We start from the raw sequence: 23333 nt of genomic DNA, 5'->3' as shown, positions 1-23333 counted from the left end.
AAACCCAGCAGTGACGACAGATGTGATCACTAACAGGCTGGGTGCAGAAAATCAGTATTAAATAGCATCAGTGTCTTTTTAAAAACCCACCACAAGGGTTCCAAAAGCCTAATTTAATGACGTGGACCAGTGTGTGTTTGTGTGTAAATGGCATTTTTAAACAACAACAACAACAACAACAAAAAATCACATTAGGAGAGATAACAGAATATTAACTACAGGGAGCTATTTGAGATAATTGGGAAAACAATGCCATGGGCGATCTTGGTTGGGTGTCACTGGTTAATCATTAGTATCAGCATGAATTTCATTTAAAAATAAATGCATGGAAATAAAGTATCTCGTAGTGTACTCGCACTTCTCCGCATTGCACCAGTTTAGAAACATTAAGTCCTGGACAAGCGAGTTTGGTTCTTGTTGCTACTTTTCTTTTTAAAGAAACCAAACGAACTTGGCAGTCATGGAAGCTCGTTTCTCTGGCCTCCATTCCTCTCTTTCTTTATCCGTAAACTTTGGCTGTGTGGTGTTTAAATTAAAATAAAAGTATGTCTTAAAAGTGAGAAGCGTCACTTTAAATTGTGTTTGCAGTACTTCAGAATGTGACTAGCACTACAGAAGAGGAGGAAGCCTGAAGGGATGTTACATCAAGCGAAACAAAGATGAATTTTGCATTTAAGCTGATGATGTTTAGATTCATTCACTGACTTCCAACTTTATACAGTCTAGTGTAAAGACAGTATAAACAAAGTAGTGTCACTGTAGGGGATGGACATCAGCCAGTTCAGTTGCATAAATCCACAAAGAGCAACAGGTCAGCTGTTCACATCATGTACACCAAGAATATCTACTGAAGCTTATATTAGAAATTATTGTGAGTTGTGATTATTTTCCCCATGCTGATCCAGTACACAGATCACTACACGGGGTTTCCCGACCTGCTGAATCCCACCCACTTTAACCCCTGCCTTGTTTTACTGTTTAGGTGTGGAGGGAAAGTCCTCGTCTGCAACGGAGGTGACAGAAAATAGCATTTTTGTTTTAAATTTTCTTTCACTGCATGTGCCCTGTATAATAGATTCAAACACAGCAGTTTGATTGAAATTAGAACGTTAAAATGTTAATAATTTCTATATTCTCATATACTAATATTTAATTATTATTATATTAATATAGCACAAGGTTCAGTTACATTTGTACAAAAATGGCTAGTAGAATTGTGTAGCTACTTTTTCCATTGTTAGTAAATTCAGAGCCTGTACTTTTTTTTTGCTTTTACTTGAGTAAAAAAGTCACTTCAGTACTACAACTTTTACTGGAGTAAAGGCATCTGTACTTCTACTTAAATAAAGAAAGTCAGTACTTTTGTCACTCCTGCTGCTAATCAATGGTAGTAATCAATGCTAATAAACCTAAAATGCCCTACAAGGCACTCACATCACAAACATTGGCGACATTTCCAGTTCAGTGACTCCCAGTCTACCAACAACAGCAGCCTGTGTCAGCAAACTCCACCCCTTAAATCACAATTCAAATGATTCAGCAGGTGAAGGTGGTAACTATCCATAAACACCAAAAATATCTCTGTTATAGTCTGAAAACATGCCTTTTAATGCTCTGAACTTCACTACTCTCAATTCCTTCTGTAGGGAATTCAATTAGATCACAATGCTTTAATGTAATTGGTGACATGAGGAACACGTTTTTGATGTTATTGGGATGATTTTCTTTTCAGTTCTTCATTGCTGTTAAACAGTTGTAATGTGGTAAATGAAATTTAGCTATGTGTAAATGCCAGCATATATTTCTGTGATATTTCTGATACATACATAACATACTGAGCATATTACCTTAGCTTAATAAAGATGAATACTTCGCACCCGTTGATGCTTCTTTTCTTCCTCATATTCATTTGTCATTTCCCCTTCATTCCAATGCATAATGATCTCAGATCTTTGAAGGACTAGGCTAGTGACTATCATTGGATGTTATTCTTAAAGAGGCAATATGTGATACTTTGAGTAAACTACACAGTGAGTTTAGATACTCACTATAAATCCTGGCAACATTCAAAAGTTACAAACTTGCTCTGTAACCCAGTATATGGTGAGCAGCAAGTGATCTCAGACAGTATAGAAGATGAAAGTTTTAATCTGATTTTACTACTAAACAGTTTTTTATTTGTAAGATGAAGATTATGGTTTTTTAAGCCACATTCTTTGATGTTCAAAATCAATCTTGAACTACAGCAGGATCTTTTGTGACAGTGTTTATAACACAGCAGGATAGCAATTATCTTAGAGGCAATGTTGTGACTCTAAATGTCTGCATTTGTCAGTGTGAGTGTGGTAAGTGATTGGGCTGCTCACCTCTCTGCCTGTTAAGGAAATAATAAATCAACACATGTCTCTACATTTCCAAGTGCCTATGAGGACTATATCATAAATCTGTATGCATGTCAGCATAATCTTTAAATCAGGGCTCAAAATCAGTGAGATGCACGGCTTTAAGAATAATTTATTTACCCACCAGAACTCTCACACACATACACTATTACATTCACTCAGAACTGTGCAACAAGACCTTTATGGGCTATTCGGAACATTGGTAAGCATTTAACCTTGATTTGTTGCTTTAAATGGCTGTTGGACTGTGTTATTGAGCACCATGTTAACAAGCAGATCTAAGAGGACAGCACTGTTGCCTCTACCTGTCTTTAAGCTGCAGTTTTTTTGTGGACAGTCTTGACCATAACGGTTTACTTTTTATCCTTTGTGCTCTTCTCTTCAGCTGGCTCAGGTTGGGCAGCTTTCTCTTCAACTTTCTCCTTTTTTGCTTCGGCTTTGTCATCTTTTTTTGGAACAGCTTTCACGTCTTTGTCATCAGCTTTATCTTCTTTCTCCTCACTCTTTTGAACTTCCTCCTGCTCTTGTGCTTCATCTTTTGTATCATCTTCTTTGTCATCAGCTCCTTCTGCTTTTGCCTCCTCTTGTGCTTCAGTTTCCTCCCCTTCATCTTTTCCCTCTTTCTCTCCTTCATCTTCGGCAGCTTCTGCTGCATCTTCCTTTTGCTCCTCTTCATCACCACCTGAATCAAGAGATGACAATTTAGTTACCATGACACTAATAATTGATATTTATTTGACTGATAGAACATGACTGAGCAAGTTAAACCAACCCTCGCCTTCTTCCTTATCCTCTTCCTCTACTTCCTTAGCTTCATCTTCTTTCTCACCCTCCTCCTCACCTTCCTCTTCCTCTTCATCCTTTTTCTCCTCTGTTTCTTCTCCCACCTCTTCTTCATTAGCTTCCTCTTCCTCCTTTTCCTCCTCTTCCACCTCCTCCTCACCAGGTGGGCTGGCCTCTGCTTGCTGGGCGTGGCTGGCAGAGATGATGCCTTCAGTGGTGCTGACACTGGAGCTGAGCAGGCGTGAGGTCATCAGGTAGGAGGTGCCAGAGCTCAGGCTGGAGAAGACGGGCCTAGCGAAAGAGGGTGCTGACAAACTGTGGCTGTACAACGGAGACACTCCCCCAGCCATACCTACACTGAAGCGAGACTCCTCCCCTTCCAGGAGCTTCCTGCGTCAAACAATGAAAAGAAAGGATGGGAGATCAGTTAAAAGCATGGGTCTTAAATGTAACAGTAAGTGGTCATTTATTTACTCTTAGAATTATATTGTCAGGATCTCTGTCTAAATAAATAAATAAATCTGGGCAAATTCTGAGATGATTAAACTATTTTGCTGGTAATAACTGAAATGAGTAAAGAAAATCAACAGCCTATTTATGCAAGACAATTCATAATTTTATTGGGAGGGGTTTTTGGTTGGGTCTGATTATTGGGGGGTCATAACCCCCCTGGAAATTACGCCCCTGCATGTCTCAGACATTAAATGTAAAAAAAAACTTCACTGACTCTGATACAAATCCAAAAGCATCAGTTTCCTAGGTGCCTCTAAATAGGAGTTTCTATATAATTTTGCAACGCTAAAAATAAACCCTTTATCATTTATCAGACTCACTCCCTGTTTCACCCATTACCTGTATGCAGCAATCTCGATGTCCAGAGCCATCTTGACATTCAGAAGGTCCTGGTACTCCTTCAGGTAGCGGGCCATTTCCTGTTTAGTGCCCCTCAGCTCACTCTCCAGTTCTGCAATGGTATCCTAAAGAAAAATCAAAGTTAAGTGTTATTTTATACAATGAGACAAAGGGAAATAACATACTGCAGGATCAAATGAAAACCATAAGTAACATACTTCAAAGATCTGGACGACATTTACAGACCTGCATAGCTGCTATCTCTGCACTCTGTTTCTCCTCCATGTCATGCAGCTGTTTTTCCAGGGATCCATTGAGGCCTCTGCATGCATCGATTTCCAGTATGCGGGCTTGTAGCTGGCGTCGGTACTCTCCTGCTTCGTCCTTGGAATTTCTCACAGCATCAGTGTGCTGGGCCACAGTTTCAGTCAGGGAGCCTACCTTGCTTCTGAACCACTCCTCAGCTGCCTGCATGTTCCTGGCAGCCAGCCTTTCATACTGGGACCGGATATCCCTGAGAGCCCCAGAGAGGTCTGGAGCGGCAGCCTCAGATTCCACAGCCACCTGCACACCCAGCTGGACTTGGGCCTGAAGTTCAACCACTTCACCCTCATGAATCCTCTTGAGGAAGGCCAGCTCGTCCAGCAGGATTTCCACACTTTTCTCCAGCTCAGCCTTTGCTAAGGTAACCTCGTCGGCCTCCCGACGAGCCTCCATCAGCTTGCCCTCAGCTTCTTCACGAGCCAACACCTCCTGCTCATATCGACCCTGCAGAGCACTCAGGGTTTGCTCCAGCCTCTCTCTCTGACTTAGGACAGCCTGTTGTTCTGCCCTAGCTTCATCCACAGCTGCTCTCAGGGACCGGGCCTCTTGCTCATACAGAGCTCTCAGGCGGGACGGCTCAGAGTGCCTTTGCCTCAGCAGCAGCAGTTCTGCCTCCAAGGCACGGTTCTGCTGCTCCAGCTCACGCACTCTCTCGATGAAACCGGCAAAACGGTCATTAAGGTCCTGCAGCTGGCTGCGCTCTTGTGTGCGTACAGCCCGAAACTCGGAGCTGATCTGGGCCGCTTGGCTGAGTTCCAGCTCCAGGGAAGAAGCTGGTGAGGAAGAAGAGTAGAGCACACGGCCAGGGGAGGAGTACTGCAGACGGGAGGAAGACAGTGGGGATGCATGAGTAGAGAAGCCAGAGAGGGTCCTCCCTCTAGTCACCACCACACGTGCAGGAGGCTCGGCAAAATAGCGTCTGTATGATGAGGTGGAGTAGTAAGGGTCATATCCGATGCTACTCATGGTTGAGTGTTGGGAGGAAAAGTTGCTCTTCCTCTCCTCTTGCTGTATGTGTGCGTGTGGAGGAGTGCGAAGGGCTTGGGTTTAAGTCTTGACTGCTTGCTGCTGCAGCAGCCTGCGCTTTTATAGCTGGAAGGTGGGGGCTGACGCAAGCACTTTCTGCACCCTCTGACAATGAAGGCTTGATAGGTTTACACTGCAATGGCAAGAAATGAGAAAGATATGAGCCATGGGAATACACGGAGGAGGGAAATGAGCAAGGGTTAAAAGCAGAGAGGAAGAAAAACAGTTTCTAAATAAACTAGAATATAAAAACAGCTTTTTACAGTAATTTTTAAGACTACAGCAAAACTTTAAAAAAGTCTATCACATGGCCAGTTTTAAACACATAACCTGATCTTTTTAAGAAACTGTACAGTTTTTACAGTAATTTTATGTTGTAAAAATGACAAAATATCACTCAAACACATTTTCTGTCTCCTCACTCACTGCAGAAAAAAGGGTGAGGGTGGGGCCGGGGTGTCCTCATTTTACAATCATGACACAGCATCTCTGTGTGTGGTGGGGAGCAGAACTACAGCCATGGCCTCAACACCTGCAATGATAAAAATCCCACCCAAACAGATGGCATAACACTATTAAAGGCATGACTTAGAGTGGGTTAATGTGCAGCTAAAACAATGTCTGAACTATAAATAAATACAACATGTATCAATGGTATCAACAGGTATAGCAAAGCTTGCAAAAATACCATAATTGATTTTCATTTTTCTCAACAGGTTTCTCAACTGTCTGCTGTTAAAGGTTATTAATTTTTACATGCAGGGTGTGTTTAATACTCTTCTTTGATCCTTTAGTTAAAGAATATTTACTGTGATTTCATTTTCTGCAGAAGTTGAAAATTGTGTGTTCACCCAAATACCCCTTCTGCTATATATATATAGAACAAATATTCTCAAGAGCATCATATTGCCCATAACAGCGACACAAGATATTTAAAATATTCAGTGACTAGTTACATATTGTGTTGCCCTCATGATTTGAAACAGGAGAAAACATATCCATACTGCTATATATGGCGTGTGTGTGTGTGTGCGTGCGTGTGTGTGTGTGTGTGTGTGTGTGTATGTGTGTGTGTGCGTGTGAAGTAAAGAGTTTCCGTTCAAAGATTCATTTTTCTTTCCAGCTTTATGAATAAGTGAAGTGCATTGCAGTGTTTTGCAGCATGAATTGTGCAGTTTTGTGTAGTTGTCTATTGTCGTATATGGGAAAGCTCTACAGCATGTATGGCTGGTGTTCTTTGCCTTTGCAGCAAATGCCCCTGGTGCCTATAGGCAGTGCTGTGCCCAAATAAAAAGGAGGTAGGTGGTGGGAGGTGGGGGGGCTTCTGTGGGAGCTGCATAGGCTGCGCTGCTGGCTGAGTCATCGTAACAGTTGTGATCACATAAACTCCCTTGTGTACACTTTTTTTTCCCACCGTAACAGCAGTATGACAATCTGCATCGGGGCGATTTCTGGCAGACAAGGCGCTTACAGGACCTGGGGAAATAAAACAGAGAAAGTAGATCATTAACTTCTCTTCCCAAGCACATTAGATCACTTACAGCGCTAATTTCCAGGTTGGTACTTCTTGCCTTCACGATGCTGACTAACATAAAAGCTCGGCCTACATGTGAAGACGACAGTATTATCGCACTCAACATTGCTAGCATTTTACAAAAAACGATGCCAGCATCATACTTCTGATTAGAGCAACAATTTTGTGATCCATGATAGCATCTGCTGTCTTGGTGAAATAAACTAATAAGATGCATTAGTCCAGCTTGACCACCAGAGGGCCAAAAATACCATCCATTCATCTATCCAGCCACCACCAGACACAACTTAAATTAACATAATAACCAATTGTGTATTTGTTAAATGCAAGTATTTATATTATATTTATTTTCCAACTTAACTTTTCCCATTCTGCAAGACTTGTCAGACAGTTTTTTGATGGTAGGCAGCACACAGAGAATTTTTCGTTGAAAGACTATACTCATCATTCTCTGTTAAACATCTTGTACTAGCCATAAAAATGAAAAAAAAAAAAAATAGTGACTTTTCTTCTTCCTTGTCACAGTCCTTCTCATTAGTTTATATTCTGTATAGAAGAAAATCTCAATGTCATGATCACATGATGCAGGTTGGCTTCATGCCTGGAGTTCCATTAATATTCTATTTTTGGATTATTGTATTTCCTCTGGATCATAAATTTGATTGTTCAGGACACAAGGCATCTACTTTTCCTGTTAGCTCTGCAGCTCAATGCCCCTGCTTTGTCAGCTCTTTGTCTGTCAGTGTATTTTCTCTTCCCAGCATTAAATTTAATGAAAAATACTAAAAATGTTGTCTCAGTAGCATATGTCATAGGTTCACTTTGGTGGAGCGCCAGGCCTTTTTCTATTTAAGACTAAGGATACAAAGTGATTAAGTTTTAATCAAAGCATGCAGCAGAGATGGTGACAATTTTCTATCATATGGAGAAAAGTGGATTATTGGATTTGTAACTCATTCTGTTTTCAACATACCCCTAAAATATTCTAACTGTAATTCACAAAGTTTTTTATGTGGTGTTTTTATCTCATAAAAACAAGTTTCATGTAATACAATGGTAAACATAATCGACATGATATTAGAGCAGCTCCTAGAGGTGATTAATTGAAATAACACCTTATATATTACCCTGATTTCAGATTTTACACTGACTTGATAATGTCTTTATGTTGCACCAAGATAGGCACTTCTGACAGACTTTTACACACTCCTTTTATTGTTTATGAACCTTTATCTTGTTCTTTATGATAATACATAATTGTTGTTTATAGAAGTAAGAGTAAATCTAGCACCAGTAGTCAGCCGCATATATATATGTATATATATATATATATATATATATATATATATATATATATATATATATATATATGTGTGTGTGTGTGTATTTTTTTATTAATTTATTAATTTATTTTTTCTGCTGGCACTGGCAGCTACTGTATGCAGCTGTTTAGTGACACACTGAAAATGGAATTTCTCCAGCCATAGTGGAACACAGAGGACCTACATGAGTCATATAGTCACTGTTATGCCTACACAACAAATGCCCTGTGGACAAATATTTACTAAACATACAAAATCTTCACTGTGCAGTGAGTTGAAGAGTGAGGAAATGCTTCATCTGAGCATGAGGTTCCAACTCTGATCTTTACACTTTTCTTGCACAGATGTCAGTTTAAAAGTCATGTTGCTATTCTGGATCAGTATCTGACCTCTGGCCTTCCCAGACACCACATGTCCCAGGATAGAGGCCTGGTTCTATTGGTCCTCCCAGTGTGTCCATCAGAGTATGAAGGCCTCTCACAGGGGGAAAGTAAAGAAGGCCTGTCTGCTAGGCATTGCCATGATCCAGGTTGCTATAAAAAGGGTGTGGTATGCTGCCTTGGGCTTACTGTTGGTCAGCCAGAGTGTGTGTGAGTGTCCACAACTTAGGAGGGCTGAGGGCTCTGTGTCTGGTTTAAGTAAAAATCTAGGGAAATAGTATTAAGCATGGCTGCCGCCCATCGTTTGGTTATTGTCCGCCACGGCGAGAGCGCCTGGAACCAAGAGAACCGCTTCTGTGGCTGGTTCGATGCTGACCTCAGTGAAAAGGGAGTGGAGGAGGCCAAGCGTGGTGCCCAGGCTATCAAGGAGGCAGGCATGAAGTTTGATGTGTGCTACACCTCTGTCCTGAAACGTGCCATCAAGACCCTGTGGACCATCATGGAGGGCACAGACCAGATGTGGCTGCCTGTGATTCGTACCTGGCGTCTGAATGAGCGCCACTACGGAGGCCTCACTGGGCTCAACAAGGCCGAGACGGCTGAAAAGCACGGTGAAGAGCAGGTGAAGATCTGGCGTCGTTCCTTTGACATCCCACCTCCCCCCATGGATAAGGACCACCCTTATCACAAAATCATCAGCGAGGTGAGACAAATGCAAAGTAGCTTAGCTTAAAGCTAAGCTACTTTGCTCCAGAATTTGCTTGAGAGTGCTGTCAGTTATTAAGCTTTTGTACTTTGCGGTGTTGTTTTTGCCTCCAGTCTCGACGCTACAAAGGCTTGAAGCCTGGTGAGCTGCCCACATGTGAGTCACTTAAAGATACCATTGCCCGCGCTCTGCCTTTCTGGAATGAAGTCATTGTTCCTGAAATCAAAGCTGGGAAGAATGTCATCATTGCTGCCCATGGGAACAGCCTCCGTGGCATTGTCAAGCACTTAGAGGGTAAGCACTGTGGACAAAGTTTACAAAAAGAAAAGAATGAGAAGGTCGGACACAGTAGATAGAGTGACTTAAAAAATGACACTGCAGAACACTTAACAGTGAAATTCTTTCATGATAGCCAAAGAGTTCTGCAGAAAGTTGACCTGAATAGCCAGTGTCACACACTTACACAGACTTTACACACATACAGACAAGAGTTGTGGATTGTCTATAAATAGCAGCAGAGGCTCACACCAGATCTCAGGGACAGGGTAGAGGGTCATGAGCTTGGTTCCCATTACAGTCACGACCTTTATGTAGAAAGGTTGTACTTTTTCAAGGAGCAGCCCAGAGACGGATAAGGGTTTTAAAGAGCTTCAAGGGCAATAGTAAATGTCAGATAGGAGTGGCAGGTCCAGTGTTGAAAGACAGAGGCAGATCTGAGGGAACTTAAAATACACTGAGATATAAAGAAAACATGCTTTACTTTTTTTTTTTCTGTTGTCCATCTGTTGTCCTGTCTATGTTGCTGGGATTCTAACAGACTTACAGTACAGTGTATTGTACCCTCTGATGCTGATCTCCGCATGTCTTCATCTACTCTGTCTGCTTGCATCACCAGGTATGTCTGATGCAGCCATCATGGAGCTGAACCTTCCCACGGGAATCCCAATTGTGTATGAGTTGGATGCCAACCTGAAGCCCATTAAGCCCATGTCTTTCCTCGGTGATGAGGAAACTGTAAAGAAGGCCATGGAGGCTGTAGCTGCCCAGGGCAAAGCGAAGAAATAAGCCAGACTCCTTGTAGAGGCAGAAAAAGAGACTGTTACCCACCTTCAACCTTTTCCTCTAATCTATTAGTAGATCCTTGTTGTCCATTCCAACTGGGGAAACGTTTAATGGTTCTTTTGGAGACAGGCCACTTTCAGCCCATTAGTTTACTGTTTGCTTAAATGACAAACACAGGGATAACCTTTCAAAGCAAAACTGCAGGGCCTAACATTTGATGTCATCACACACCACTCAGTCCTTTGTGGCCAAGCCCTATTTTGTGGGCCCTCGCCAACCTGGCGCAACCAATAAAGAAACCATCTTTTTATGTAGTGCTGTATCAGTTTCATTGTCTTCCTTATCTTCTTGCACCTCTTTTCTCTTTTTGTGTCTTTAAATTACATCGTCATCCTTATCTCCCATCCTTCTTCCCTCCCTGTTTGAAAATCCGAGCTTTCAGCAAAGTGCTAAAGGTGCTGTGAAATCTTATCCAGGAGCTGTAGCGAGGGGAGGAGGGGGGAAGAGAGCGAGAAACGCAGCCTAATGGATAAGTCAATGGGTTCAACCTGGCAGCACTCCCATAATGCAGGAATATGCTTGCTCATCCTCCACTCCAGTCAGATCTCACTGAAAAACGAACACACGCAATAATTTTAAACAGGTACCTATTGAACTTAAGGCCCAGGTAAGAGTCAGTACAGACAAGTGACTGCAGTCATTGGGAGAAACATAAATGCAGACATTTCCAGATTTTTCTTGAAGGTTTTGGGTGGACTTGTCCCTTTTGACAAAGTGTTATTGAAAATTAATGCAAATTTATTCCCCAACCAAGACAACCTTTGGAAGAATGGTTCATCCCTGTAGAAGTTGTTTTCATGGCTTAATAGCACAAGACGCTTTGTCATCTTCCTGCAAGTACATCCAGACTGTTTAGTTGTCCCCTTGAAGTGATTTTATGTGAGGAGAAATTCTTCAGGCCTGCAACAGCATTCTAATGCAAGCCTTTGTTTTTTTTCACAAAGTTACACCACAGTAACATTCTTTTTGATTGTCGCACATTCTCATCTTGTTAGCAAACTGAGGTCAGAGTATGGAGTGCTGCTAAAGAGAAGGCTGGGTGCTTAACATTACGGTACAGGGAAGCTTGAAATCCTAACCTTCTAATCAGTCATCCAAATGTTTCTGAATGAATGTTTCTGCTACTATTGCCCATAATATGGATCGCCACTGTGCGCACTAAAAACAACATATAGCTTTTTAGCTGAACCAAATCAACTTAAAGTTGACCTTCACTTACATTATAAATATGATTTTGCCTGTGTTCTGCCTTCAATCATCAAAGCAATCCCTTCTCCTCTTTCATTTGTGCTATCATAATACAAGACCCATGAATTAAGTACCGCACCATTCCTCACAGGTTTATTTTGAGATCGGCGTGGTCAGTTTACAGACATTTTTTCTCACTTTAACACAGTGTTATATTAAACCATTAAAAAACAAACATTAAAAAAACAAAACAACACAATATGCAGCACCATAGTTTTAAAGGGCAGCAAATAGAGAAGGAACACTGTAGTGTTGTCATGACACCTACTGGCTAAATAAGAGACTGAAGGAAAACATAAAAGGGGCTGTTTTGCCATTTCTAAAACCTAAACCCTGAGGACTAGGAATCTAAATACACTGACTGAAGGTGGTGTTAGGAAGCTGCTGCCTTGTCCACAGAATCGTTTTACTATTATCAAATGAATTCTTTTCATTAAAACAACAGCGTCATCAAAATCCTTTAGAAAGGAGCCTGAGGGGCACACAGGCAACATAAATCAGATAAAACTGACTTCAATGCACACCAGGACATTTGGTGTAGTCACTGTTCACACAGGATCAGGGGCACTATTTTTCTTGAGGGACTTCATGAAGTTCGGCAGAAATGTTATCTTATAAGGATTCTTCTTGTAGTCAACAGCTCTGCTTGTTTCTTCCTTTGATCTGTCTACATACTCTGCAGCAGTTGTGACATTTCTTTCTATGTTGTTGATTAACTCGCCCTGGGAGAAGAAAAAAACATGAATGTCATTCACAAATATGTTACATTAATCTTCATTAAACATTCCCACGCGAGGTAACTTGTTTTACCTGGAGTTCCAGCATCATGGCAGTGTCAACAAATATCTCGTGCAGATCTTTAATGCTGGACTCGAGGCAGAGGATTTCCTGATGGCGAAGTTCAATCTCAGTCAAAGCCTGGCTGGAAATCTGACTGTCAGAGGTGATCTGCGAAAGAGAAAATGCTCAAGCTGTGTTTGAATTATCATATAAATGGCTTCAAACCTACAAAAACTGCTTATCTGAGTAACCCCCCCAAAAAAGATGTTGGATTCCACTCACATCAGATATGAAGATGGCAAGATTGTCACGTTCCAACATCTCCTCCAACTCTTTACCTGTAGTGCTTTTATTCACTGAAAGTAACAAAAGATACTAAATAAGTTTCATCATGTTTGTGGAACTTAATTTATTGAACAACAACTAAATAAATAACAGACAAAGACCAAGACTTATTTTGTGCTGCCAAGGATGCCAGTTAGATAGTCACCACAGGATGGTGCAATTACACCTCAACTTCTACTTACTGATATAATGATTTACATTAGTCTGTTTACTAAACGTACTACTGCACATTTAAATTACAGTGTATCGTACTGTGGAGCAGCTTAAGTACTACACTTAAAAGCAGTTTTCACAGATACACTGCACCCTGTAACTATTCTAGATGTCATCATGGGGAACCGCGTGTATGAGTGCTTATTAAACAGAGGTTCACCCTGCCAGCTGCTTAGTACAATATTAATTGCAGATTTGAAGGAAAAAAAATCTAATTTAATGGCATTAACATACTGGCAATTACCATAGCATACCTGCCACCTTTATAGGTACACCTATTCAACATCTTTTTAACATAACTCTTTATTCAGCCAATCACATGGCAACGCAGTGCATGCATTTAGACATGGACAAGGTGACCATGTTGATCTACTGAGATTTTCCCACACAGCCATCTCTAGGGTTTTTTTAGGGAATAGGCCAAAAAAATACCCCATGAGTCTTCTGGGCAAAAATGCCTTGTTGATGCCTGAGGACAGAGGCAATGGCCAGACTGCTTCAAGCTGATAGGAACGCAACAGTAACTCAAATTATCATTCTCATTACAACATGCAGAAAAACATCTCTGAATGTAGAACACATAGAACCTTGAATGTGATGGGCTGGCAGCCATGAAGAATTAAGGTGAAAGTTAGTCCAGTCTCTTTATTAGATAATAATAAAGTGTATCTAATAAAGTAGTTTGTGAGTGCATGTAAACTGTAAGGCAGCACTGTTTTTAACAGGAATTGAAAGGACAGTTTGCTTTACTGTTTAAATGTACAAAATAACTTCAGACTACAAAAGGAGAAAAAGAAAACTGTGAACATGACGTATAATAGAAAGCTGGTTATAATACTGTGAAGTAGTGAGTCATGAGAAAGAACAATGAACCTGACACTTATTTACAATAGAGCGCTGACCATAAACTGTAGACTGTAAATTGCTGCTCCAAAATGACACCAGCTTATTATCCAAAGTGCTATTACTATGCAAACACCCTCACAGTGACTTACACTAGTGTAGGTTTTCCTGCTAGTAAAGCATTGGCAGAAGCGCCCTCCATTCAATGCAGTATGGACTGGTGTATGAAATAAAATCCATTTACACAACCTGACGTGAGGGTGAGGAGGGACAAGTGCTCCCTTTTAGATTTGGCAACTTACCAATCTCCAGCTGTCTCTGAATTTTTGCCTTGCATTTTTCTCTGAAGGAAATTTGTGCCTCATGGTAACCCTTCATGACTTCAGCAAACCACCGAGTCAAGTACGAGTGCTGTTGAAAGAGAGCCAGAGAACGAAGTGAATCAATTCAAATGTCAATAAAGAGACCTCTGTCAGGAGTAATTTTGTCGGGCGTGTTTGAAACTGCAAAGGAGTGTCAGACAATCATCTTGCACCTGGTTTGTGACAGGAAATAAAACTACTTGCACACCTGGTTATTCCTAATACGTTGGGCTACTGTAGCTCCGGTCTCATCCCCAGGCTTCTGCATTGCTGAAAAACAATCCGATCTAACATGAATACAGGACCAAGTGAAAACTAAACAAAGTCTGCTATGTCACAGTCCTTTTCTGCAGTTACAGTAAAGAGCTCAGTGTTGTTGTCAGCTTGTTTACAAAAGGCATGTTGAGTGGGCTACACCACACTTCCTTTTTACACATTTACAAGTCAAATCCTGTGTTACAAACTATTCCCACTGTATGAGGAACTCAGCTGCACTGATCCTCCCCATTTCATTATATTAAACAATAACAACACAGCTAAATATGCATTATTCATATAAAAAAAATGATAAATTTTATCTAACTGCACTGAAGCATGCCAAAAACTTACACTGCATAAAAGCTAATTTTGCAGTGCTTTACAAAAAAATGTGTCCACCTACATTTTAGCCTTGCTTTGATTAACTTAGCATTCTTCTTGGTCTCATTGTTCAGCAACTCCAGCTCATCTTTGTTTCCTGGGAAGAACAAAACAAGTTCAGTCCACAGAGGAAATAACTACTGTGTGTGGTGAATATCACCACAGACAGACACCACGGGTGTCAAAAAGGATTAAGTTTTATATATAGTGCTTTTGTGATGTTCATATTATATCTGCAATTTTAAAAACAGTTGGTATGTTGTACAAAATGTGAATAAAAACAGAATGCATTGATCAGCAAATCTGATAAACATATTTTATTTATAATAGAAAATGTACAATTTAAAATAAACATTACTCATTTTATGTCTCAAATGTCTCAAAATTGGGATAGGACAAGAAAATGTTAAAAAAAAGTTAAATAAAAGATAAGTGGTACTAAGAAGAAAGAGCTGGGGAACTGACACTGGGTCAGTAACATGAGTAGGAATAAAAAGAGCATCTTAGAGAGGCCAGTGAAATTGCATTTTTGAGTATTAATATTGTCTACTCAAAAATAAACTACAAAATGCACCGCTGCTATAAGCACAACAAGTCATTTCTTAATAACGGTGTGTAAAGAATACCACCACAAGCTGGAGACGGTTTAATTTGAGGTACCTCGTGACCTTTTGCACGCTACACTGTTATTATCTCCATCTGTGGGTGTATATGTGTGTGAGTATATGCAGATTTTGAAGCTATATCTAAACTTCCTAAGCATGTTGATCTGTGTAACATTTACCAAGTCTGTTGCTGTACAAACAGCTTCAGGTGTGTTTGTCAAAGGCTGTTTAGACTCTTTGTTGTGTGTGTTTCTTGTTGCTGTTGTGTGACAAGGAGAATTTGAGACCGTTTGAATGCTTCAGCATAACAACAAAGAATTCACTTTTGTCCTTGCTTCTTTTTGAAAATAAAAATAAAAATCAGCACTTACTCTTGTCTTGACTCGGAAACGCAAGGATGGCAGCTTGTCTTCTCCCCACATCCTCTGCTTGACAGGAGATTTTTTCAATGAGGCCTCTCACCTCCCCCACCTACACATGCATGGATGCAAACACTACTGTTACACAGCTTGGAACACACAACATGAAAATATTATATGGGGTATGGTGGTGGGAACTGGTCTGACAGCACACATGGTACTTTGCTTTTGTGAGGCTAACACATTTCTAGCAAAATGAACACACGTTTATCAGACAACCCCTGCCAGAAATTACACATTTAAATGTAATTACACAGTCTATGACAGTTAACCTATGTATTAAGTATTGCCTTTAAAATATTGTACATATGAAATTTGAGCTATTTCAGAAAGAACAGCGTAGCTCAAAGCTGTGTCATGTTTACCGTTTTGAAAAAATCCTCCATGTCTTTCGTGGCCGTCATTTCGTCCTTTTACAGGTGAGGAAAAATGACATTAGTCCGTTAAAGAGATCTGAAAAACACCACCTTTACAGGGAAAATCCCTTGAATGTTTTAGCATTAATATCTAATACTAAAAAACAAAACACAAAGCGCGCTGCTGGTATAAGCGAGACAAACTGGATGTAGGCTTTTTTCCGAGAAAGTCTTTTCACTTTAAAAATCTTTTAAAAACCTACCAAACGGCTAACACACGGTCGGCATTACGGTGACTACAACGACAAAAAGAAGAATCCCTCGTAATACTGTTACTTTCGGTATTGGCGATAAGGCTCGGCCTCACCTGCTCTCTGCCCTTCCTCTTGTTAGCACAGCTCGATGAGCTCACCTGTGTAATAAAGTGCGCTGGTACGCAGGCGCGTTACCGTCACAACAAAGCAAACAAAGAGCCTGTCCTGCGGCTAAAGGTACTGTACTTACGGAGCAGGTGTGGGAGTGATGCACCTGCCGTCTGTTTACTGTAGTTCACCGAGACTTAGCATTAGAACTATACCAGGGAGTGAGATTTAGGGGATTGAAAGGCTTTTCCTACACGGGAGTTAACCAGTACGAATCCCAGTGCTAACATACTGTATGCTGTGCGGTTAACTGCAGCCAGGGCATAGCTTGTAATTGCCCAATACCCACAAACACCTCTACAAATGTTTGGTAACAAGCCCTAGCTAACTGGTTTTAATGGGCAGGTCTTTTTTTTCCTTCAACAATTACTCAAATCACACCGGAATGTGTACATACTGTACACAGAATAGTTTCAGCTATCAGAATAAAATTCAGCTAATGTCATCTGATTAGGACTCTGAGGCTTTACTTGTTCCAGACTCAGGTCTCCAACCATATTCAATGGAATTCAGACTACTATCAAATTACCAATATGCCAATTAAACCTCAGTTTTTGTTAGTGTGCTGTGTTGTACAGCATCTACTCATCTGAAGGTCGCTGGATTGAGCCCTGAATCTTCCAGTCTGCGTGCCAAAGTATCCTTGGCATCCTGAGCTGCCCCCAATGCATCCATCAGAGTGTGGGTGTGTGTGTGAATGTTAGAAAGCACTTAAGCATAGATAAAAGCATTGCATGAATGTGTGTCTGATTGGGTGAACCAGGCTTGTAGAAAGTGCTTTGAGTGCTCGACTCAGTAGAACGGGACTATGTAAGTGCCAGTCCATTTACCATTTAGTCTACAGGTGCTTCTACTGTGAATATTAGTAGCTTTCTAAAAATGATTCATTCTCATAAATATGAAAATATATGAAACAATCTGCTTAAATTTATAAGTGGGAAATCTCAGGTAATGTAGCTATAAGGCACAGGGCACAAGTATGCCTTTGTATCTGATCAAGGCCTTTTAACTCTTCCCCAATCTTTTACATACATAAAAAAATACAAAACTCTTTTGAGGTTCCAGCTTCTTCAGTTTTATATAGTCTTTACATGTTTTTGTTATCCTGCTCATGTATCCTCTGATTTCAACCGTGGTTTTAGCACTTGGATGCAAGGACATATTTTTTGATGTACGTGTTTATGCAGTAAGCTATTTGACTCTAATTTAATAATTTAAATCCCCCAAATCAATGTTTAGGTCTTCTTCATGCTTGTGCTAAGGAGAAAAAGCAGGTAAAATCACTACTATAGTTTAGATATTGTCAAACAACCACTTAATTGACATGTGGTGTTTTTTCCCTAGCCGCATGTTGGTCACCAATTTGTGGGGATTTGAACTGATTAGTATTTCTAGAAAACAAGTTGTTTTCAGGATTACATTATTAAACTCAAGTACTGTGTAGATGTTTCCTTTCCTGCAAATAAGTGAAAAAAAACAATGAAATATTTTCAATTCAGTGTATATCTTGAGTAGTTCCACTGAAAAACTTCATAGCAGATACTACATCATGCATGTAGAACAGCTTTTCTACATCCTAGATTTGAAAGATCTTCTGTGACTTGTTTCAGTTGGGCTCATAATTTATTCATGATGCCTGGCTGATTAGAAATTATTATGTTAGCGCACTTTTTTTTCTGTATAAGGAAATGATGCAGATTTCTCCTGGTTTATTTTTCTCCACTCCCTTTTTGTGTAGGTGAGCAAAAAGGGATTCTAAGTATTCCATCCATGCCTCCACCCCTGCCATGTTGTAAACAGAGGTGCTGTTGATGTTGCACTCATCAGTGCCTGCTACTCCATGGAAGATTAGAGGGAAACCCTGGGACCTCGAAAGAGAAAGAATTGCATAGTCCACGTGCGTGTCTCTAGATTACCGTCTTGAGAAATAGTTTACATTTACATTTCCTTATCAAAAGCTTTTCTTTTGTTAAGTTCTCTCCATCATAAAAGATTGCATTAGAAATGCAGGATTGGACCTAACATTGATTGGAGAGGAAAATTAAAGGAGGCCGGGAGGAGGAGCTGGTCATCTGGTTGGGGTCTGAGCTGGTGGGCTGCTCTGCTGCTGCGGTGGCCAGGACGGTCTGCTTGTCTCCACCACAGAGTGAAGGGAACCATCTCCTGGGTATGGGGGCTGATTGCCTCTCTGGACGTATTGGTGCCTGGACCTGGGAGTATAGAGTGTGTATGGGAAGTGAGTATGTGTACGGCGTCTATTTCTTTGTCTCCATGTTGGGTGTGCGTGCGCGAGGGAGGGAATGCATGCTTGTGTCTCTGTGTGTCTCTTCTTCAAACCTGGTCCAAGAGTGTGTGCATGATAACATTTCTATAAAAGTCTTTGATGGTGTAAATGTTCTTTAGAAGGTCAGAAGGTAGGAAATTGAAACAGACTACTGTGTCAGAGTTCTTCAGACTGGCATGACTGTCAGTATCAGTAGGGCAAGTTCATGTCCACATATATAAAAATACCATCACATACTCATTCATGGAGCTATGAAAACAAACTTGGTATGTAAAAAATTTGTGAATCTGTCACAGTGACTATTTACATAAACGTGAGTTAAGATAGTGGTTTAAAATAACTACCCAAATAAATGTAAGCACAGCTGCCGAGTGGCGAGACTTCCTAAACAGATCATTTTCCTGTATTCAAATCAGTTGATTTTGATTTAATTCAACTTTATTGTCATTACACATGTATAAATACAGGGTAATGAAATACCCTGTATGCATCTAATCAGAAGTACAAAGAGCAGAAAGCGCAATAAGAGAAGATTATATACAGATGGTGGGAATAGTTATGTACATATTATGTACAAATAAGTGAAGCATACAGATGTTTATATTTTTCAATACAGATGTGCTACAGATGTACTACGGACAAATGTAGAGGTGTACTGATGTATTCATATGTAGAGATATACAGATGAACTGTATGGCATAGAGATGTTCTATATTGCTATCCAGATGAGCAGATATACATATGTGCTATGAACAAATATACAGATGTGCTACATATATACAGATGTACCGATGTGTGGTAAACAGATCTACAGAGTGCTATGAATATATCTACAGTAGTGGCAGAGTAGCACTCTGAACATACTATAATAGTAAATAGTGTAAGTTTGTACTAGAACAGAGACTATGTTATGTCAGTGTCCTAAACTATAGCAGTACCCAATGTGAGCATACAGTGAATGTTGAGAATGAATGACAGTCACAATCATTGTAATTGGGAGGGATAAGGGGGAGGAGGAGTGTAGCAGGTTAAGTGAGTGTGGATAGAAAGGTTCAGCTTGGGACTGAGTTCAGTAGGATGACAGCTGTGGGGAAAAAGCTGTTCCTAAACCTGCTGGTTTTAGTCTGAAGGGTCTTGTAGCACCTTCTGGAGGGGAGGAGCTGGAAGAGTTTATTGGCAGGATGAGAGGAGTCCCTGAGAACGATGCTTGCCCGGTGTAGAAGTCTCTTCTTGTGGACATAATCAATGGCAGAAAGTGGAGTCCCTGTGATGCGTTGCGCGTTTTTCACAACCTTGCGGTCAGCAACAGAGCAATTCCCATACCAGACTGTGACACAGTTGGTCAGGATGCTCTCTATCGCACAGCGGTAGAAGTTACCGAGTATGTCAGCAGACAGGTGGTTCTTCTTCAGTGTTCTCAAGAAAGAGAGGTGCTGGGCCTTCTTGACCAGCGTGGAGATGTTGGTTGAGGACAGATTTTCAGAGATGTGGGTCCGCAGGAACTAGCTGGAAACCCGGTCAACAGCAGTGCCATTTATGTAGATGGGGACATGGGTGTATCTCTTATCCTTCCTGAAGTCCACAATGAGCTCCATTGTTTTGCTGGTATTCAGGATCAGGTTATTGTCAGCACACCATACAGGTAGGTGCTTTACCTCTTCCCTGTAGTCAGACTCATCGTTGTCACTGATGAGACAAATCACCGTGGTGTCATCCACAAACTTGATGATGGAGTTGGATCCATACATAGGCCTGCAGTCATAGGTGAAGAGGGAGTAGAGGAAGGGGCTCAGCACACAGCCCTGTAGAGTGCCAGTGTTGAGTGTGATGGTGGTAGAGAAGTTATGGCCTGACCTAACATGGTGGGGTCAGTTGGTCAGAAAGTCCATAATCCAGTTACAGATAGAGTTGCTGATTCCAAGATCCACAAGTTTAGTGACCAGCTTAGACAGAATAACTGTATTGAATGCTGAGCTGAATTCAACAAACAGCATTCTTGCATAAGCATTCTTGTTGTCCAGGTGTGAGAGTACACAGTGAAGCGCTGTGCATACAGCATCCTCTGTACGCCTATTGCTTCGATAGGCAAATTGGTGAGTATCCAGTGTGGGGGGGCAAGCATGTTTTGCGTTGTGCCAGGACCAGTCGCTCAAAGCACTTCATAACTATGGGCGTGAGGCTACAGGGCGATAGTCGTTCAGGCACATTGGTGATGAGTGTTTCGGCACTGTCACAATAGAGGTGGTCTTGGAGCACATTGGTACTACTGTCTCGGCAAGCGACAAGTTAAAGATGTTGGTAAAGACCCCTACAAGTTACTCAGCACATGTTCGAAGCACACATCAAGGAATGCCGTCAGGGCCAGCAGCCTTGAGAACATTGATGCTGCTCAATGCGTTATGGACATCTATGGTGGTAAGAGTGATGGTATGGCAGTCATCAGAGGGTAGGGTTTTGGAAGACTTTTTCTTGTTGTCAAAACCAGCGTAGGAGTTATTTAGCTCATTGAGGGAGGACACATTCATGGCTGTCTGTGTGGAATTGCTGGGCTTATAGTCAGAGATGGCCTAAATGCCCAGCCACATGTGTCGTGGGTCAGAGTTGACAACGTTCTTTTAAAGCTGGTGCCCCGCCTTTGTTTGCACTTCTTCGAGCACTTCCTGTCAGCCGAGTAGCCTGCAAAGCGTTCGGTGTTCTTCTTATTTCCGGGATGAGTCGAAGGTTACTGATAAAACAATTGAAATTATGTAATCCTGTATCCAAAAGCTCTCGTCAGGTGTCAGATGTAAAAGCGAGGATGTTCTGAACGAACAGACCCGAAATGAGCAGGAATAACACTGCTAACTTGCAAAATCTGAAGAGATGCAGGGCCTCACGTGGTGTACGCGCCGCCATCATCATAATCTCACAGTTTTATTGCTATAAGTATGACTTACTCTTGTTTTTGTGCAGAGTGGCAGATCTTTTTTCTGCTGAGCCCAATGTTGTTGAAAAAGAAAGGCAAGATATTAAAGCTTGTTTGAAATTAGATCCCACTGCCAAACATATCAGTTACTTCAGTTACAAAGCTGTGATCACACTGAATTTACTGTCTATAGCCACTGTCGCTCCTGCCAAACTCACCAATAAAACAGACTGCAGATACACAATAATGCCTACAGGGCACAAAATGACACTTGTCCTTAATAAGTGTGTCACTTACAATGAAACATAAGAGAACAGAAAAAACAAAACAAAACAAGAACTAATCCACACTTGGACACTGACAACACAAAATCTAGCGAAGATCAGAAAATAATTAAATGCACTAAGTATAAATGAAAAGTAAAATGAGATTTTAAGTCTTATGCTATAGTTTTTATGCACACTTTGCAATCTTTTTCTATCCAAATAATAAAACTGTCAGCTACCGTTACAGCTGCTGTCTCATCTTTGTTTGTGTCAATGTGTCATGTATTTTTGAGTCTCACATGCTGCCTCTTGTTTACTGGAGCCAATGAAGATGTGGGTCATTGCCTCGGTGTCTGGGTCCCAGGACAAAGGTTAAAACAAAGTGGGACACCTGGTCACCGTCTGCACACATTTGACATAGGTTTGAATTTTGCACAGCAGGATGATGCATCGCAGTGCTACAGGCACAGGTGTAAATAATTAACTGGATGACATTTGAATGACAGTCATTTAGCTGCTTAGATTCAGTGGCCTGTTATGTATGCTGGCTCATGGTCACCACTAGTCTTCCTTAATGAGACATTTGTAGCACCTGGGCCTGTGTCTGGGGCTTTCATTTTATATCAGAATGTGCTCAGCTGTTTGTGGATTAACTATAATTCTTGACTCATTTGGTCTTTTAGTAGCTCAGTGGTAGCATCCCTGAAAAATATAAACATGCTCAAACTAAACCAAAAGGGTTGTGTTTTAAAATGTCCCACAGTACATCAAACTTGCTATTGTCAGATGAAGAGTTCTCACAGCCTTCATTCATACTGTTTGTGGTTAATAGTAAACATCCAAGTCAACAGCCACTTTGCAATTGCCTAAGATGAGCAACTGGATAAAGTCTTACAAGTAAAAGGTTCGTAAGAAGATGGGGTTCCTACAGCGGGGAACCATCTGAGTCTTCTGTCTTTCTAAGGGATCAGAATCATTTGTCCGTAGTACATCTGTAGCACATCTGTATTGAAAAATATAAACATCTGTATGCTTCACTTATTTGTACATAATATGTACATAACTATTCCCACCATCTGTATATAATCTTCTCTTATTGCGCTTTCTGCTCTTTGTACTTCTGATTAGATGCATACAGGGTATTTCATTACCCTGTATTTATACATGTGTAATGACAATAAAGTTGAATTAAATC

The 23333-nt window shown here is 40.9% G+C and overlaps 3 protein-coding genes across 6 annotated transcripts; 1 reads left to right on the top strand and 2 right to left on the bottom strand.

Moving 5' to 3' along the window:
* Positions 1-2494: 2494 nt before the first annotated feature.
* nefla (neurofilament light chain a) lies at positions 2495-5407 on the bottom strand. The gene is made up of 4 exons (XM_026174152.1): positions 4284-5407; positions 4038-4162; positions 3175-3575; positions 2495-3084 (listed from the first exon to the last, which is right to left on the bottom strand). The coding sequence occupies exons 1-4, from the start codon at positions 5325-5327 to the stop codon at positions 2756-2758; spliced, it is 1899 nt and encodes a 632-aa protein (XP_026029937.1). The 5' UTR covers positions 5328-5407; the 3' UTR covers positions 2495-2755.
* A 3383-nt stretch (positions 5408-8790) lies between these two features.
* pgam2 (phosphoglycerate mutase 2 (muscle)) lies at positions 8791-10705 on the top strand. The gene is made up of 3 exons (XM_026174157.1): positions 8791-9326; positions 9443-9623; positions 10225-10705. Exons 1-3 carry the CDS (start codon positions 8910-8912, stop codon positions 10392-10394), a joined length of 768 nt encoding a protein of 255 aa, XP_026029942.1. The 5' UTR covers positions 8791-8909; the 3' UTR covers positions 10395-10705.
* A 1060-nt stretch (positions 10706-11765) lies between these two features.
* On the bottom strand, positions 11766-16812 carry LOC113025913 (syntaxin-2-like). Of its 4 annotated transcripts, none has more exons than XM_026174155.1 (9): positions 16766-16812; positions 16271-16315; positions 15858-15957; positions 14904-14978; positions 14451-14512; positions 14183-14291; positions 12762-12835; positions 12510-12647; positions 11766-12421 (listed from the first exon to the last, which is right to left on the bottom strand). In XM_026174155.1, the coding sequence occupies exons 2-9, from the start codon at positions 16307-16309 to the stop codon at positions 12248-12250; spliced, it is 771 nt and encodes a 256-aa protein (XP_026029940.1). In that variant the 5' UTR covers positions 16310-16315; positions 16766-16812; the 3' UTR covers positions 11766-12247. The 4 variants fall into 4 exon arrangements, with proteins under 4 accessions (XP_026029940.1, XP_026029941.1, XP_026029938.1 ...); XM_026174156.1 differs by lacking the exon at positions 16766-16812 and adding an exon at positions 16674-16695; XM_026174153.1 differs by lacking the exon at positions 16766-16812 and adding an exon at positions 16629-16689.
* Between the last annotated feature and the right edge of the window lie 6521 nt (positions 16813-23333).

This window comes from Astatotilapia calliptera, chromosome 7 (assembly GCF_900246225.1).
Source record: "Astatotilapia calliptera chromosome 7, fAstCal1.2, whole genome shotgun sequence".
NCBI lineage: Eukaryota > Metazoa > Chordata > Actinopteri > Cichliformes > Cichlidae > Astatotilapia > Astatotilapia calliptera.
Note: the sequence above shows the minus strand (reverse complement) of the source record. Positions and strands in the feature narration are given on the sequence as shown.

Coding starts and splice junctions, on each gene's coding strand:
- nefla (XM_026174152.1), bottom strand. CDS start 5,327: ATGAGTAGCATCGGATATGACCCTTACTACTCCACCTCATCATACAGA. Junction 4,163..4,283: donor CAGAGATAGCAGCTATGCAG/GTCTGTAAATGT, acceptor ATTTTTCTTTAG/GATACCATTGCAGAACTGGA. Junction 3,085..3,174: donor GGATAAGGAAGAAGGCGAGG/GTTGGTTTAACT, acceptor CTCTTGATTCAG/GTGGTGATGAAGAGGAGCAA.
- pgam2 (XM_026174157.1), top strand. CDS start 8,910: ATGGCTGCCGCCCATCGTTTGGTTATTGTCCGCCACGGCGAGAGCGCC. Junction 9,327..9,442: donor ATCACAAAATCATCAGCGAG/GTGAGACAAATG, acceptor TTTTGCCTCCAG/TCTCGACGCTACAAAGGCTT. Junction 9,624..10,224: donor CATTGTCAAGCACTTAGAGG/GTAAGCACTGTG, acceptor TTGCATCACCAG/GTATGTCTGATGCAGCCATC.
- LOC113025913 (XM_026174155.1), bottom strand. CDS start 16,309: ATGACGGCCACGAAAGACATGGAGGATTTTTTCAAAACG. Junction 12,648..12,761: donor TTGCCATCTTCATATCTGAT/GTGAGTGGAATC, acceptor TCTCTTTCGCAG/ATCACCTCTGACAGTCAGAT. Junction 12,422..12,509: donor CCATGATGCTGGAACTCCAG/GTAAAACAAGTT, acceptor TTCTTCTCCCAG/GGCGAGTTAATCAACAACAT.